General features: G+C 43.8%; 1 protein-coding gene across 1 annotated transcript; it reads left to right on the top strand.

The window, feature by feature from the left end:
* The first annotated feature begins 104 nt into the window (after positions 1 to 104).
* Positions 105 to 8,384, top strand: DCLRE1B (DNA cross-link repair 1B). The gene is made up of 5 exons (XM_081493498.1): positions 105 to 184; positions 289 to 551; positions 1,384 to 1,549; positions 2,032 to 2,214; positions 5,254 to 8,384. The coding sequence occupies exons 2-5, from the start codon at positions 363 to 365 to the stop codon at positions 6,342 to 6,344; spliced, it is 1,629 nt and encodes a 542-aa protein (XP_081349624.1). The 5' UTR covers positions 105 to 184; positions 289 to 362; the 3' UTR covers positions 6,345 to 8,384.
* The last annotated feature ends 9,107 nt before the right edge of the window (positions 8,385 to 17,491 follow it).

Raw genomic sequence — 17,491 nt, 5'->3', positions numbered from 1 at the left:
CGCGCGGCTCCCTCTGGTGGAGCTGATGCGGGCAATCGGAAGTTGGCTACTTCGGTCTGTCTCCGCCCAACAGCGCGCGCTTTGAGTGCCCGGCTTCTGCCCCTGGTCCTGCGCGTTAGGGGGAGTGGCGCTCGGTTGGGCGCCTTCTGCGGTTTGAGATTCCACCAAAACTCCTACCAGCAAGGTCACTTCCTTCTTTCTGCCCAGTCTAGCCATTCATTCCCTCACTGGGCTGGCTTTTCCTTTCGGTCTCTAGCCCTGTTCTTGCCCGAGCATGTTTTTTTCCAGGGCGGCATGGTAGGAGCCTCACACAGGAACTCTGTTCCCATGAAGAACCCACTGGTGACTCGAACCCCGCCACCATGAACGGGGTCTTGATCCCTCATACGCCCATCGCTGTGGACTTTTGGAGCCTGCGCCGGGCTGGCTCCGCCCGACTCTTCTTCTTGACCCACATGCACTCGGACCACACCGTGGGTCTGACTAGCACCTGGGCCCGGCCCCTCTACTGCTCCCCAATCACGGCCTACCTCTTGCACCGTCACCTCCAGGTATGGGGGGCTGGAGTCGGCCTCGGAGAATTAGTCCTGGCATCTGGGTGGGGCCTTCCTATCTGTCAGTCTTGGAGTCATTAGAGTTGTGGCCAGGAGAACTGGTTTTTACAAAAGCGACAGTTTTGGGGAACCCAGAAATGCATATATTAAACCCAGAACAAGAGTGGTTTCTAACTGGCCTGCTTGGGATGTTTCAGCGATAAAACCGGGGAGGACTTCTAGGCCTGTCAAGGAGACTGTTCCTACCTCTTCACGTAAGCTAGGCCAGTGTTTTCCAAACTTGGCTCCTAAGAATTCATCTAATGTTCTGAGTAAATAGATTCTCCAGTGCCTCCCTCCTCCCGCATTTGAATCAGTAGACACAGCTGATGAAGGTCCTGGAAATCTGGCTGGAATTTTTTTAACAGGCACCCCCAAGGGCTTCCTTGGTGGCTCAGACGGTAAAGAATCTGCCTGCAATTAGGGAGCCCTGGGTCCGATCCCGGGGTCCAGAAAATCCCCTAGAGAAGTGTCTGACAACACACTCCAGTATTCTTGCCTGGAAAATTCCATGGACAGAGGAACCTAGTGGGCTACAGTCCATGGGGTGGCAAAGAGTTGGCCACGACTGAGTCACTAGGCACAGCACTCCAAGGGATTATTATGGTTTGGAAAGTTGAGGAATGGTTGAGTAGACTTGCTTTCTGGACTGTTAATTTAGCCTTGTAAGAAGATGGGGTAGAGAGAGGGAGGAGGAAGAGAGGACTGTGATCCCTATCACAGCTTCTGATCCAGGGAGATATCAGGGAGGGGCATCTGTGTTTCCTGGGATGACCTGCTGTTTCTTCAGGTATCTAAGCAGTGGATCCGAGCCCTGGAGGTTGGTGAGAGCCATGTCCTGCCTCTAGATGAAGTTGGGCGAGAGACCATGACGGTCACCCTCTTGGATGCCAATCACTGCCCCGGCTCTGTCATGTTTCTCTTTGAAGGATACTTTGGAACCATCCTCTACACAGGTGGGCTTCCAGAGGGGTCCTTCCCACTTTCCCAGCCTAGACACTACTTTTTTTCTTTTTGACCAAGCCCCATGGTTTTCAAGATCTTAGTTCCCCAACCTGGGATTGAACCAGTCCTGCCAGCAATGAAAGCACTGAATCCTAACCACTGGACTGCCAGGAAATTCCCAACATTACTTTTCTTGAGTAGTCTTGATTCATAGTAGAAGCCTGGAGTCCTCCTAGCTTCATGTCACATGAGCGCAATGACCCTTTCTTAATTGATTTTTCATTCTCTAAGGGTACAGACTTTGCAAAGAGTACTGAAAATGCAGGAGCATGATGGAGACATTTCCACAAAGAAACTCTGCTACATTAGATCACTGCTAAACTCTAGTTTTTTCCAAGATGCCAATAGGCAAATGCCCATCTGCTGTTGGAATTGGAGAGGCTTGTCTTCTATGCTTTTGTATCTGACTATGCCTCCCATATTTTTTTTCCAGGTGATTTTCGGTATACACCATCCATGCTGAAGGAGCCAGCCCTGAGGCTGGGGAAACAGATTCATACCTTATACCTAGACAATACCAATTGCAACCCAGACCTGGTTCTTCCTTCCCAAGAAGAAGCTGCCCGCCAGATTGTTGAACTCATTCGAAAGCACCCACAACATAACATAAAAATTGGTGAGGATTTTCCTTATTCTCTCACTCATGGAACTAGTGAATCTAGGTTCTTTGGGGGTTCTCACATCTTTCATGTCTTTGTGCAGATTGCCTTTTCTCCATGAAATCTACCCTGACATTATTTAAAAGTACATCTCTGCTCCCACATTCCCAACCCCAGCTCCCCTAAGCCAATTCAACTTTTTCATTTTTTCATGGCACTCAACTTCCCATATACTTCATGTTTTCCTATACTGTTGCTTATTGTTGATTGCCTATCCTCACTTCCGCCACACACGCATTTATTCCTTGAGAGCATGATTGGAGGTGGGAAGAAGTCTTATGTGTTTGTGGAACAGAGAAGAAGCAATGTGACAGGCGCATAGTGGTTGAGGAGGCTGGAAAGGCAGGAGGGGCTGAAGTGCCTATAAGCCATTTTGAACTTGATCCTAAATGCAACCGTTGCTGTTAGGTCAAAAAGCTATTGAAAGGTTTTAAGTAGGAGAGGGACACTATTGCAGTACTCACCTTATAATGTATTCCATAGTTTACGTATTTATTGCATGTAGTTCTTATTATCTGTCTCCCCCTGCTAGAATGGAAATTTCACAATAAACAGGCTCTTTGTTTCACCTACCGGTATATGCCAGATGCCTAGATTAATGCCTGATAGAGGAGTTTGATAAATATTTATTAGAAAGTGAATGCAGTTGATCAGAATGTAGATACTCAAGTGAGTGTTATGCTTGCAGTTAGATACATTGAAATCGCAGCTGTCTGCTTGTACTGCTGTAGTTCTACAACAGTGCAAAACATTTTGGGATTCTTGGAATTGCCTTTTGAGATAGTTTATGAAAATCAGTTTTTATTTTTTTAAATGTAATAGATTTAATTCCAAATACCTTTTTAAAATTTTTACTTTATTTAGCTGTGATGGGTCTTGGCTGTGGCATGTGGGATCTAGTTCCCTGACTAGGGATTGAACCCAGGCCCCCTGCATTGGGAGCATGGAGTCTTAGCCACTGGACCACCAGGGGAGCCAAATAACTTTTTTGATTGTTTCCAAAATTGTAATAAACCCACAAAAGGAAGAAGATTTGCCACCATGATGAATATTTTAAAAGGATATGCCCCAACTCTGAAAGGAGTTTCAAAATAGGCTTAAACAGAAGCATTGAAAACAAATTGTATACCTTCCAGAGTGACACCAAATTGATGGAGAGATATTCTCTTTCAGGATTGCTTGACTTCATGAAGAAATACCAGTCCTAAGTCTTCTTGGAGTTTTTAATACAGAATTTTCCTAGAGGAGCATAGCTGGCTAGGAGGGTACTACAGAAGGGCTTGATTAATTTTTCAGATATACAATAAGCCCGTACTATGTGTCAAATATTCTGATAGGCAGTGGGAATAGAAGAATGAATAAAATATGAGGGTTTAAAGTCTAGTAGTAAAGGGCCTAGAATAGGTTTTTTGTAAAAAAAAAAAAAAAGGGTGAAGGGGGATAGGGAGAGAGAAATCAGCTACACTTGTGCCCAAAGAGTGAGATTTTGAACCATGATGAGGAATAAAGTGGATATAAAGGAAATACAGATTCTTTAAAGGAGGTCACAGTCTGAATGTAGACTTGAAATGCACCTTCAGAAAAGGTCTGTGAACAACTGCTTAAATAGCATCTCGTATATCTGTTACCATAAGCATTATCCAAATTCAGGCCTCCATTTCTTTCTAAGTACTATTTGGACCTTCTAACTGGTACTTCTGCTTTCAATATAGTCTTGTCCAGGCCTTCGAATAACATTGCTGCCACTTATTTTTTCTAAAACCCTGCTCTGATCCTGTGATTTGAAGTAGCCATTTTCCTGCTTCCAACTCCTCCGTGACTCACCTTCACTTAACAGAATTAAATCCAAGCTCCCTAGCAGTACATGCAAAGCCCCCTGTTATATGGCCCTTGCTCACCTCTCTAGCGTCCTTTCTTACCCATTTCTTTCTACCTTAGAAGCACCAAAATGACCTCTCTTAAAATGTTCTCTACCATCCCCTTCCCTTGTCAGATTAACTTGGACCCATCATTTAGGACTCAGCTAAGTGTTTGTTTTCAGGAAACTTTCTCTAACTCCATCAACTGGTAGACACTTTTCTGTGCCCCATAATACTGTGTGCATGTCTCTAACATGCATTTTTTCTGGGTCCTTATGTAGATTACCCTCCCTGAGGGCTGAGATTGTTGTTTGTTTTCACAGTGCTAAACACTTGGTAGGTGCATTCCTTTGCTGAACTGAATGAATGAGTGGATTCTGTGTTAAATTTCTCCCTACCCCATCCTCCATATCTGCTCAGTCCCATCCATCCCACCCTCTGTGACCCTATGGACTGTAGCCCACCAGGCTCCTCTGTCCATGGGATTCTCCAGGCAGGAATACTGGAGTGGGTTGCCATTTTCTCCTCCAGGGGATTTTCCCAACTGCCTACATCTCCTAGATTGGCAGGTGGACTCTTTACCACTGAGCCACCTGGGAAGCCCCATCCTCCATATACCTAGCTCGCATTCACCTCCTTCCTGATATACAAACGGGATAGTCCCATTAATTTTGTGTATTTTTATTAAACACTTGGTTGACTTATTAGGATTCCCCCATATCTTCATTAAGGAGGCATGGCAACCCACTACAGTATTCTTGGCTGGAGAATCCTCCATGGACAGAGGAGCCTGGTGGACTACAGTCCTTGGGGTCGCAAAGAGTCGGATATGACTGAGTGACTAAACACATAGCTTCATTGTGGCTTCTCTGGTGGCTCAGTGGTAAAGAATCCACCTGCCAGTGCAGGAGATGTGGGTTCAGTCCCTGTGTCAGGAAGATCCCCTGGAGGAAGAAATGGCTACCCACTCCAGGATTCTTGCTGGGGAAATCCCATGGACAGAGGAGCCTAGTGGGCTACAGTCCATGAGGTGTCACAAAAAAGTTGGGCATGATTTAGCAACTGAACAACAACTACAGTAACATAGCTTCATTGTCTTCCTTTGTTAGTTTCCCCAATCTCTTTAACATTATTCAGGACTCTACAGCCTGGGAAAAGAGTCACTGCTGGAGCGGCTGGCCCTGGAGTTTCAGACCTGGGTGGTACTGAGTCCTCGGCGCCTGGAGTTGGTACAGCTGCTGGGCCTGGCAGATGTGTTCACAGTGGAGGAGAAGGCTGGCCGCATCCATGCTGTGGACCACATGGAGATCTGCCATTCTGCCATGCTGCGTTGGAACCAGACCCACCCTACCATTGCCATCCTCCCCACCAGCCGGAAGATCTACCGCTCCCACCCGAATATCCACGTCATCCCTTACTCTGACCATTCCTCCTACTCGGAGCTCCGTGTCTTTGTTGCAGCACTAAAACCTTGCCAGGTGGTGCCCATTGTCCGGCGACAACCCTGTAGGGACTATTTTCAGGACAGCTTGAGCCCCAGGCTCTCCATGCCCCTGATTCCAGACTCTGTACAGCAATACATGAGTTCCTCCTCCAGAAATCCAAGTTTTCTCCGGCTGTTTTTAGAAAGGAAGCTCAAGAGACGGAGAACCCAGGGTGTCGTGTTTGAATCCCTTGAGGAAGATGCTGATCACTCTCAAGCTGACAGGGACTCAAAGAAGACCAAGAATGAGAACCTGGCTGGGGAGCTTGAGAAGCAGCCCTCCCACCATCCTTTGCAAATCAAGAAGCAGTCATTCCCAGATATCTGCAGCCGAGAATGGGAGGGGGCAGTCCCTTCCTCTGAGTCCCAGAAGATGGTGACTGTAGTAACTACCCCTTCGGGTTTTCCGGTGCACTTAAGGTCTACAAATGAGAAATTTCTTTCTCTGGAGACTGGGGAGGAAATTGGTATAGGGCCCTACTTGGTACCCATGGGAGACAGTGTGGCCTCAGCAGCCACAGAGAACCAGAGAGCCCGGATGGGCCAGGATTCTCCCCTGTCTCCCAGCAGTGAGGCTGCCCCTCTTCTGGCTCCTGAGTTCAGGGGCCTGGCACTCAAATACCTTCTGACTCCAGTGGACTTTATCCAGACAGGATTTTCTTCCAGGGTCTTCGACCAGCAAGTGGAAAAATACCATAAACTCTTGAGTACAGGCAGGAGAGTACAGAATGACAACCTTGTTTGATCCAACTCTGCACTTTTTAAAAAATTCATCAAGAGCTATTGACTTTCAAAGTTAGCACTTTTTGTATTTCCACCACTAACAAATGGCAGTGCCACAGCCCTACTGTACTCTTGAAGAGAGTGGCAGATGGCTTATTTGGGGCCTTACTTTTCTGTGTTACAGGCCCACCCTGTAACAGCACTTCTCAAGGTGTGTTCATTGGACTCCTGGTGCTTATGGAATCCTTAGTTCTCTAATTGGTGTTTAAGAAACACTTTCCATTATAATACCTTTACAGTATCTGTGAGCACTTAAAGGTTCTGAGAAGTCCTATAGTAACTTAATATATTTAACTTTGTTTAACCCAGTATTTCTGTAACCTTTTTGAACATGTAGTCCCCTTTTGTGACTGCAGAGAGAGATGAAGGGTCTTTTCAGAAAGGACTAGTTTATTCCCACTGTTTTGCGTGTCATGTGTCATTCCCCATGTCCCCTTCTGTCTCTTCCTAGGTCAAAGCCCCTAGGTAGTTGTGTTCTTTAATTCAGAAACTGTGGTGCAGGAAGATAGAGTGGTGACCCAGGCAGCATGCTCCAGTCCTGAATGTCACTGACCCCATCTAAGTCACTTCCTGTCTCTGCCTCAGGGAGGGAACAGGAAGTGATGAACGTCCTTAGAAAAGTGGAGAAAAATGCCACCTCTCCTCCATGAGAGTTTGCAGTTATGTCCCTGCAGACCTACCTGGAAGAGAGCCAGCTGAGGGGACTGGACGCCCCTCACCAAGGCAGTACCTGGAACTCAGCCGACAATTAGGCTGAGGGTTAGAATGGGCCTCCCAGCTAGCTGCCTGGGGGCCCCGACTGTTTGGCAAAATAAGGTTACAGAAGATCAAATATGCTGCCAGGTAGTCCTGATTGGTCGCATAGCTGGGATGTTTGCTGTCCCCCCTCTTCCACTCTGTCTCCCCCCTCCCCCATCCTCAGGTTGAGAGCCAGAGGACACAGCCTGTTGGTTTTAGTATCCAGGGCAGAGACCAAGAAGCCAGCTGGTGGAAGGGGTGGGGGTGTGACGTTCTGCCCTGTCCTTCTGCTCACAGCCTGACGAAATGCCAAACCGATAAGCAGGACAGCAGATACCATGGTCTCAGAGAGTGCAGGCATGTGGAGCTGGACACATGGATAAAAACTGTTTCACAGTGGAGCTCAAACCTTCCCAATGAAGAGACCTGTGTTTCTTTTCCCCGGGGGGAGAAAATTGTCTACTTCTGGAGGAAGATATGAAGAGTTTAGAAAGCAAAATAAGGCCTTTCTCTAGGGCAAGCTGTACACAGTTCTGTTTTGTCAGTGACCTTCACTGCAACCCTCCCATGGGCCAACTAGGAACCATACTGGTGAGGCATGTGGGGCAGCAGGGGACATGGGCACTGCCCTGGGCATGAGTCCAAGGCACCTGGGCAAATAGAGACTCCAGGCTTCCATAACAGAGCCTCAGTTTCTCATCTGTAAACCAGGCACTGAGATGCTTGTGTGTGTGTGCTCAGTTGTGTCGGGATTTCCCAGGCAAGAATACCGGAGTGGGTTGCCATTTCCATCTCCAGGGGATCTTCCTGACCCAGGGATCGAACCCACATCTCTCAGGTCTCCTGCACTGACAGGCAGGTGCTTTACCACTAGGGCTACCTGACCTCTCCTGACTGCTATGGAGCTTAGATAATTGGTCAGATTCTTAGCTCAGTGTCTTCCACATGATGAGTATTTCAATATTGGTTCTCTTAGCCTCTGGTTCTTAAAAAAAATTATTCTCTGATAAAATAAACTTTGGGAGTCATATAAAGAAGAAAAAAATCAAACTTCTTCCATGTGGATCAATTGTCTTCTAGTCTTTTTCTGTGTGTGCAAATATTAAATGTACAATTTTTTCCAAATTGGGGTAATACTGTATATAGTTTTATATCCTGCATTTTACTTTATTAATATCTTAAGCACTTTCTCATACAAAATGTCATTTTAATAGTTTTATAATACCCTATTATATGGGTATACCTTAATTAAACTTTGTTTTATTATTTTGTGTGCTCTTTTTTTCACAATTATACATATTGCAATGAATATCCTTATGCATATATCATGGCATTTGTGTTTATTTTCTTGGAGTAAATTGCCGGAAGTGGGATAACAGTTTTAAGGTTTTTTAATTTAGTTTATTGAAGTGTAGTTGATTTCCAATGTTGTGTTAACTTCTGCTGTACAGCAAAGTGATTCAGTTATACATATATATATACATATACATATATATACATATAATGAAAAAGAATATGTATATAATACATATACAGACATATACATTCTTTTTCATATTCTTTTCCATTATGGTTTATTACAGGACATTGAGTATAGTTCCCAGCGCTGTACAGTAGGACCTTGTTGTTTATCCATTCTCTGTATACTAGTTTGCATCTGCTAATCCCAACAGTTTTAAGTTCTTGATGCACATGGTGCCTAGTTGCCCTCCAGAAAGTTTCCTTACTACCTTTTCTGCAGAAGAGGATAGCAGTAAAGTACTATGAAAGGGCTTCCCTGGTGTCTCAGTGGTAAAGAATCCACCTGCCAATGCAGGAGATAAGGGTTTGATCCCTGCTCCAGGAAGATGCCACACGCTACAGAGCAACTAAGCAACTATAGAGGCTGTGCTCTAGAGCCCAGGAGCCCCAACAGCTGAGCCTGTGTGCTGCAACTATTGAAGCCTGTGGACCCTAGAGCCCCTGCTCCACAACAAGAGAAGCCACTGCAATGAGAAGCCTGCACACAACTAGAGAGTAGCCCCGACTCTGTGCAACTAGAGAAAAGCCCACAGGCAGCAATGAAGACCCAGCACAGCCAAAAATAAATAAAATTCAAAAATACCACGAAGACTCATTAAGTTCAAATGATGTTATTAGAATGGTAGATGTCAACACGTGGAAAATCATCTTGCGTACTTAATAAGTATTTACTAAGCTATGTGGGCAAGGTTTAGACTTCATCTGGGAGCCTCTAGCTGTCTCACTTCTGTGCTATGTAAAGGTGGCTGGGAGAGATAAGGTAGTCTTCAGTAGAAGGGCCCCCAGATGGGAGTTATCTTCTAGCAACGAGGACACTTGTCCACTCTTGGCACATGCTGTGTCACACATATTCCTTGAAGCGGGATCTATATGAATTCAGATGGTGGGGGAGGGTGAGAAGCGAAGGACTTTGAGGAATGGAGTTGTCTGGTGGCATGTCTGTGTATTAAGAATGGGAAGATTCCATACTATTCTAAATCAAATTTTCTGGCTTATAATAGAGATTGGAAGTTGTATTATTTGATTTCTCAACACTCTCATACAAAAATACTGCAATGCATGTATCTTTAAGAAGCCAATTTATTTTTAGACTCTAGGGATGACCCCATTGATCTGTGAAGATCTTGCAATTAAGCTTCAAGTTACTGGGAGAAAGTTCCCTAGAGATCAATTAGTTATTTACTTCATGATCTGTGGGAAAACTTGTACTTTTCCACAAGGAGACTGACAGTGATTTAAGTCCCTTTAGGGAAGAAAATCTGCCTGACTGGCCTTGGGCAACCATCTCTTACACGTGACCCAGACTGCCCTTTGTGGTAGGAAATAGAAGATAAGCGAGTCTACTTGTTCAAGAAAAGGGATTTAGATCTGGGTTCTCTTATCTCAAGTCCACTCCTAAGGAGACAGTTCCCTCTGCATTCTTGGAGTGATTCATAAATAGGAGAAATTCCATCTGGAGGTCTATGTACACATTAAAAAATTGTTTTATTGAAGTATAGTTGATTTACAATGTATTAATTTCTACTGTACAGCAAAGTGATTCAGTTATACATACATACATTCTTTTTCATATTCTTTTCCATTGTGGTTTATCAAAGGATATTGAATATAGTTCCCTGTATGTGCATGAATTTTCAATGCAATCACTGGTGAGTACCCCTTGGTCTGTTACCTGCTTCCCACCTCTCACCCTCCCTAAGCACCACCACCACAAGCTATTTTGTCTTGAGTTCTTGGCACTTTCCCCTTTCTCCTCTGTAGGATATCCCATCTGCATCACTAGAAAATGATTCTGCTTGCCCTCATATAATATTTGTGTCTACAACTGCCCATGGGGGATTCTCATCCTCAGAATGTTGTCTTTTTTTTTTCCCCAGATGATTTATTTATTTTGGGCTGTGCTAGGTCTTCATTGCTGGGCTTTTTCAGAGTGGGCTTTCTCTGGTTGTAGTGAACATGGGCTAATCTTTGTTGTGGTGCATGGGCTTCTCATTGCAGTGGCTTCTGTTGTTGCTGAGTACAGGCTCTGGGGCACGTGGGCTTCAGTAGTGGTGGCACATAGGCTTAGTTGCTCAGAGACATGTGGTATCTTCCCCAGACCAAGGATCGAATCTGTGTGCCCTGCATTGGCAGGCAGATTCTCAACTGCTAGACAACCAAGCTTGTCTTTATTTTGGTCACAGTGCTTTTATTTAGATATACCCTTTCACCTTGACTATCTCATTCCTAGGTAACTTTCTCTTTGAACACCTCCTCAACCCACCAGATCACAGAAAGCTCCCAGAATCTTGGGCTTGGTTCTTTTCCTAAACAGAAAGCTTACTGAATCATCTTTCAATCACACAAAACTTCTGGCTCACCTTGGGTTAGTTTTCCCCTTGCAATATTTACATAATCAAAACATTATTGGGACTTCCCTGGTGGTCCAGTGATTAGGAATCCACCTGCCAATGCCAGGAACACAGGTTCAATTCCTGGTCTGGGAAGATTCCACACGACGTGGGGGGAACTAAGCCCCCTGCACCACAACTACTGAGACCGCATGCTGCAACTACCAAAGCCTGCACGCCTAGAGCCTGTGCTCTGCAACGAGAAGCCACCACAATGAGAAGCCCAAGCACCGCAACTAGAGAGTAGCCCTCGCACAGCAATGAAGACTCAGCACAGTGAAAAATTTAAAAAAACAAGCAAACTATTGCATTAGGGCTATCTAACCAGTCCTGACTCCTCTCATCAATTTTTAGTAACTTTGGGGAGTGGAGGATGAAGTTCATCCCCAGTGCTACAGTCCCATCCTTAATGTGCTCTCTGAAAGGTGTGCTTTTGAGAAGCGAAGAAGATTGGGTCAAGCCCACTCCCCCTACTAACCAGACTCTGTAGGAACAAAGCATGAGGGTGAAACCAGACTCTTGGTGCTTAGGGAGTCAGCAATATAAAGTTTGGAGAAAACCTGCTAAAAGGTCTGAGCATCCAGTTCCTAAACTGGAACCAGGGGTTTCCCTGCCAGCCAGCAGTGCTAACACCAGCTGGGTGTCCTACAATTCAACTCAGGTCTGAGACTGTCTACTTGGAGGTAGCATCAGATCTTACAGATTAAGGCTTCAGTCTCACAAGACTGTCCCCTCACCACCTGAGATGCCGATTGCAAGTCCAGGTCATCATCTGTGCTTCTGAGTGACCACAATAGGTTAGAGGTTTCAATGATCCCCTCTTTGGATTTGACTGGTTTGCTAGAGCAACGCACAGAACTCAGAGAAATACCTTACTCACTAGATCATCAGTTTATTATAAAAGGATATAACTCAGGGACAGCCAGGTGGAAGCCATGTACAGGGCAAGGTATGTGGGAAGGGGTGGGAGCTTCCATGCTTTCTGAGTGCTACTCCCCTGACACCTCCACCTGTTCTGTTCCTCCTTCAGCACGCTGTCTCCACCCTGGGTGATATCAACATTCTGGTCTCTCAGTCTCTGACCTAGTCATTTCCAAAGACCTCATTTCCCTCTACCTTACCACCCTGTCATTACCAGAAGTTATACTACATTTGAAATCTCAAATTTAAACCCTCTTTTCTCCAGCTGACTTGCTCAAGTATCTTCATTGCCAATGTTTCACTGTTTATGAGCCATCTCTGAGCTTCACTTCCTTCCTTAACTGAACTATATCCTACAATCCATCTTTATAATATCACTCCCTTTCTCTCTCTCACTCAACCTTGCCTTGAAATACTCCAGTTCTGGATAAACCATAATATCCATTTACTCTTTGCCTGTACTGGAGCAGCTAGATGTTCCTGGAGAAATCATTCAATCAGACTGTCTGGTTTCATTTTAAAATCACGATTTCAAACATCAGAATGGCCTTCCATAGTGCTAAGCAATCCTATTACATGTCCCTAGTAAGCTTGGTTTCATATTCTCCCTTTCTCATTGCTTTCCCCTCTCACCCACGTCTCAGTAAATCCTGTTGACTCTACCTGGAAACATATCCTGAATCTTCCTTTCACCATCTTAACCTCTACTACCCTTGTCCAAAGCAACCTTTGTCTCTTGTACAAGTTCTTAAGTATCCTCCTAAATGTTCTCTCTGCTTCCAACACTGTCCCCCTTCTCTCCGAATACACAGAGTCCCCCTGATAGCCATGATATAAGTCATAGCATGTTATTTCTCTGCTCAAATCCTCCAATGGCTTTCCAGCTCACTCAGAATAAAAACCAAAGTTCTCCTGGTAGTCTGCATGGCCCCTATGATTTCCAAATTGCCTCATCTACTCCTCCTCTCCCACCCTTCACCTGCTCTGCTCCAGGCATGCTGACCTCCTTGCAGCTACTTCAATCTACCCTGTAAACAATCACCTCCCTTCTTCCCTCTCCCCACCATCTTTTCCACCCACATGGCTCCCTCACCTACTCCAAGGTTTTGCTTAATGAGGCTATTCTTGACCATCTTATTTAAAATTGCAACCACCTTGCCCACCACTCCCTCTTTCCCTGTCTTGCATTTTTTCTCCATAGAGCACTTTCCATACGATATCATTTATCTGTTGAGGTTAGTGTGTGCCTCATGGAAGGCTGCAGTCCATGGGGTCACAAAGAGTTGGACAGAACTGAGCGACTTTACTTTCACTTTCATGCACTGGAGAAGGAAATGGCAACCCACTCCAGTGTTCTTGCCTGGAGAATCCCAGGGATGGCAGAGCCTGGTGGGCTGCCGTCTATGGGATCACACAGAGTCAAACACAACTGATGCGATTTAGCAGCAGCAGCAGCATGGACTAGAATGTAAACTCTAGGATTCTTTTTTTCTTTTTTCTTTTTGATTGTTTTGTTCACTGTTTTATCCCTGCTGTCTAGAACACATACCAGGTTCTTAATGATAAACATTGGGTGAATGAATAAATGAATTAATCTGGAGGAATGGATGGATGGCACATCCTTTAGGCAATCCTCCTTCAATAAACACTATTTCTCTCCAAGAGGGAATAAAGCAGAGTTCAAAGTCCTCAAGGAGCTGACCACTATTGAATGCTTAAGTTTGGCAGATACAGTATAAATATTATCTCTATAACTTGCAACTATCCCAGTGAGAAAACTAGTGTCCATAAATCTCTTCATTCATTTGTTCATTAAACAAATATTTAAGGAATGCCTATGTGCCAGGCATGCTTTCTAGACATTGGGGATATGAAACAGTGACCAAGACAGAAAAAGTCCTACCCACATGGAACTTCAACATCCTAAAGGAGAGAGGCAGTATACATAAATAAATATCAAATGGTGATATGTGTTAAGAAGAAAATAAGAGTGGAACTTCCCTGGTGGTCCAGTGGGTAAGACTCCATGCTCCCAATGCAGGGGGCCTGGATTTTATCCCTGATCAGGGAACTAGATCTCACGTGTCGCCAACTGAAAGTTTGCATGCTACAACTAAAGATCCCACATGCCACAACTAAGACTGGTGCAGCCAAATAGATAAATAAATAAATAAAAAGAAGAAAAATAAATTTTTTCTAAAAAAGAAGAAGAAGAAGAAAATATTAATACTGGTTTAATGGGGGTGGGGAGCAGTTCAGATAAAGGTCAAGGAAGTATCCCGGTGGGAATGACACTTTAAGACCTGAGAGATGAAAAGGAGCCGGCCAGGTGAAGATCTGGGGGCAGTATCAGCACCAAAACCACGTGATGGCCATGAGCTCTATGCCCAAGGAACATCAGCAAGAGCTGTGCCAGTGGAAGAGAAGAGGAGATGGGATCAGAGGCAGAGGTAGGAGTCGGATCAGATGTGACCTACAGAGCAAGAAGTTTGGGTTTTAGTCTAAGTGTTATGGAAAGTGCTTTAGTGTACTGGGGTGGTATGATCTGATACATAACTTTGAAAGCAACAGATGGAGAATGGGGCAAGAGTGAAGCAAGAATACCAGTCAGGAAGCTCTTGCAGCAGTGAGATATACTGGTGTTTTTGCATTGCGTTTGGATAAAAATCAGTTACCTCTTTAGCACAAGCAGCTGAAGGGAGAAAGACATCCCTGTTCTTCTACCAGAGTTTTCGCAAGGGAAAAGTATATCTATATACCCAAAGATATCACGTAGATAAATATATTTGGAGGAAATGAAGAAAGGAAGAAGAAAAAAATGATTTATCTACAAGTAAATAATTGAAATATTTTATGAATCAACATTATTTCCTATAATAGACATGTTTTAGAACTATGTACTTAAGAGGAAAAAACATGTTTTACTTGCTTTGGAGTCAACACAAGCCTTGGGGTTAGAGGTTACACTTCCTGAGAGACTAGGACTTTTCAGTAAACAAACATGAATTTATCAGAGAATACTTATTTTTTAAATTATTTAAATTATTATGAAATTTTATACCAAATAACATTAGTCCTGACCTTTGAATAGCTGCATCTTCTAGGGGAGATCTATAAGATACAGTAGAAGACACAGCATTATCATATTTAGTCTGATTTAATCCTTACTGTTTAATTCACCAAGTAGTGATATTTTATCTCCTTACAGAAAAGCACCTGAATGAGCAAGGCAATTTTGGTTCATGAAAGAGCAGTCTTTTTCTGCAAGGCTCTTAGTCAGTATATACATAATTAAAACCTGCACTTTTAAATCAAGATAGGACTGACAAATCCATATTTGTTATTATTCTATATTCTACTGCTCAGAAACCTTCTGATTTGTAGACAGTTATCAGTAGAGATGAATGGTAGTGGACTTCAGGATATTTTTTGAAAGTAACATTGAAGAAATTTTCCAATGGACAGAATGAGGGAGGTACAGAAAAGGTATTATTACCATATGCATTTTAAGGATGAGATAAGTGAGGCTCATGAGCAGACCCACTATCATGCCCTCATAACTAGAAGAGTTAGGATTCCTAGTGACATTAAGCTCCAAAGCCCATGCTTTTTGTTTATACTGGACATTCTGGGAGCACTGAGGTTGATCAGGCAGAAGCCCTATTTCACATCAGAAAATTTACCCTCTATGGTTTGTTTTGATAGGGCAGCTCCCTCATCCCCACCAGAGAGAGCCACTTGCTAATCACTTGATGACAACATACAGATTTTATATAAATGAGTTTCCAAAAGCAATAATAGAAAAAAATCAGCTAAATGCATGGCCAAAAGTGAAGACTGCTATTTTGAAATTTCTTAAACTCTATAGTTAACTGAATTCTGATGCTTTGAGTACCATGAATAAACACTCAATAATTTATTCAGCAAAATAACTATTATTCCCGACCACATATCAGGAATTGTGTTAGGCAAGGGATACGTCATTAAGGTCTTTTTGATTTCCGAGTTTGTATGAACTGCAAAATGACATAGCATAAATAATAATCAGTTATTAAATTTTGAGGTCCTGTCCTGATTTATTGCCCTCTCCCTTGTGGGTCTTTGTGTACATTCTTCCAGCATTTATTTTGGCTTTTGCTTAGAACTGATGATAGGGAATGACGTATGGAATGAAGGTGGTAAAAGCTCATGCATGTAACAGTTGGTCAAAGAAAAGGTGAAAAGCTAGGAAATGATGGAGGCATGATAATGAGAAATGATGCTGATCCAGGAAAAGGGTGAGAAAAGCACTATCCCTTGGTTTTGCTGAATAAAAATCTAGTATATGAACAAAGTGAGAGACAGGCCGATGGTTATGTGTGGATAAGGGAGGAAACAGAAATGAAACCTCAAACCCTCCTTCCCTCATAACTGTTGTATAAGTGGTTAAGGCATTTGCTCTTCTCCCAGAAGAGTCTCTGAGTTGACCTTGAAAATCAGAAAAATTAGGGGTGAAGTCTTTTACCCATTATCTCTAAATCCTGCAAACTTCCATCCTCCTTTTTTTAAAAAATTGAGGTGAAATTCGCATAACAAACAACCATTTTTAAGTGTACAATTCAGTGGCATTTAATGCATTCACAATGTTGTGCAACACCACCTCTCTCGAGTCACCTTCCCGTTCTTGTTTGCCATACACAAGTTTCTCATTGTGGTGGCTTCTCTTGTTGGGAAGCACAGGCTCTAGGCACACGGGCTTCAGTAGTTGTGGTGCACAGGCTTTAGTTGCCTGCAGGATCTTTCTGGACCAGGGATCGAACCAGTTTCCCCTGCATTGGCAGGTGAATTCCTATCTGCTGCGCCACCAGGGAAGTCCTTGACTCTTTCTCTTTAATCCCACAGGCATAGTCTTCACCCAAGCCCATGTTCGGCCAAAGCCATCACTTCTGCTGGAACCCAATCCTCAAAATGTCCTATTGTGATCCAACAAGAAAACAAGATGTACACTTGAGAGCAAGCAAGTCAGATTCCTGCCTGCAATCACACTATTCAGCCCAGTAACCAACCTAGCTTTAATGGGGAGATGCTGGGGAAGGAGAGTAATGTGGATGCAGTGAGGTGACATAGCCTCACAATATATAGAAGGAACCTTCATAATGATATGGAGAGTCCTTCCTTACCTGATTATCCTGGGTGGCTTCCAAATGCGCATGGGTGATTCAGTTTTCAATTTGTATATCATGCTCTTCTCTGCCCTGGTTTTAGCTTCTAACCCCAGAGCTGTCTGGCAGCCTAGTGCAGACGATAACCACTTCTTCCCGAGTGTACCTGTCATACTTGAGCTAATATCCCTTATATATGATAACATAATGGCATATGTATTCCTCTGTTCACATTTTACATGAAAAATGTACTTAAGATAGTTACTAAAAACAAAGACTGATGTCCCATTGGAGCACAAGACAGCCACGGTAGCTCCAGACCTTGGGTATTCAACCTTTTGTCTTAGCCAAAAGACAGAGACAGGAGCAAAAGAAATTTTTCTCTTTATGCAAAAATA

Source organism: Giraffa tippelskirchi, chromosome 5 (genome assembly GCF_054371585.1).
Source record: "Giraffa tippelskirchi isolate mGirTip1 chromosome 5, T2T-mGirTip1v1.2.pri, whole genome shotgun sequence".
NCBI lineage: Eukaryota > Metazoa > Chordata > Mammalia > Artiodactyla > Giraffidae > Giraffa > Giraffa tippelskirchi.
Note: the sequence above shows the minus strand (reverse complement) of the source record. Positions and strands in the feature narration are given on the sequence as shown.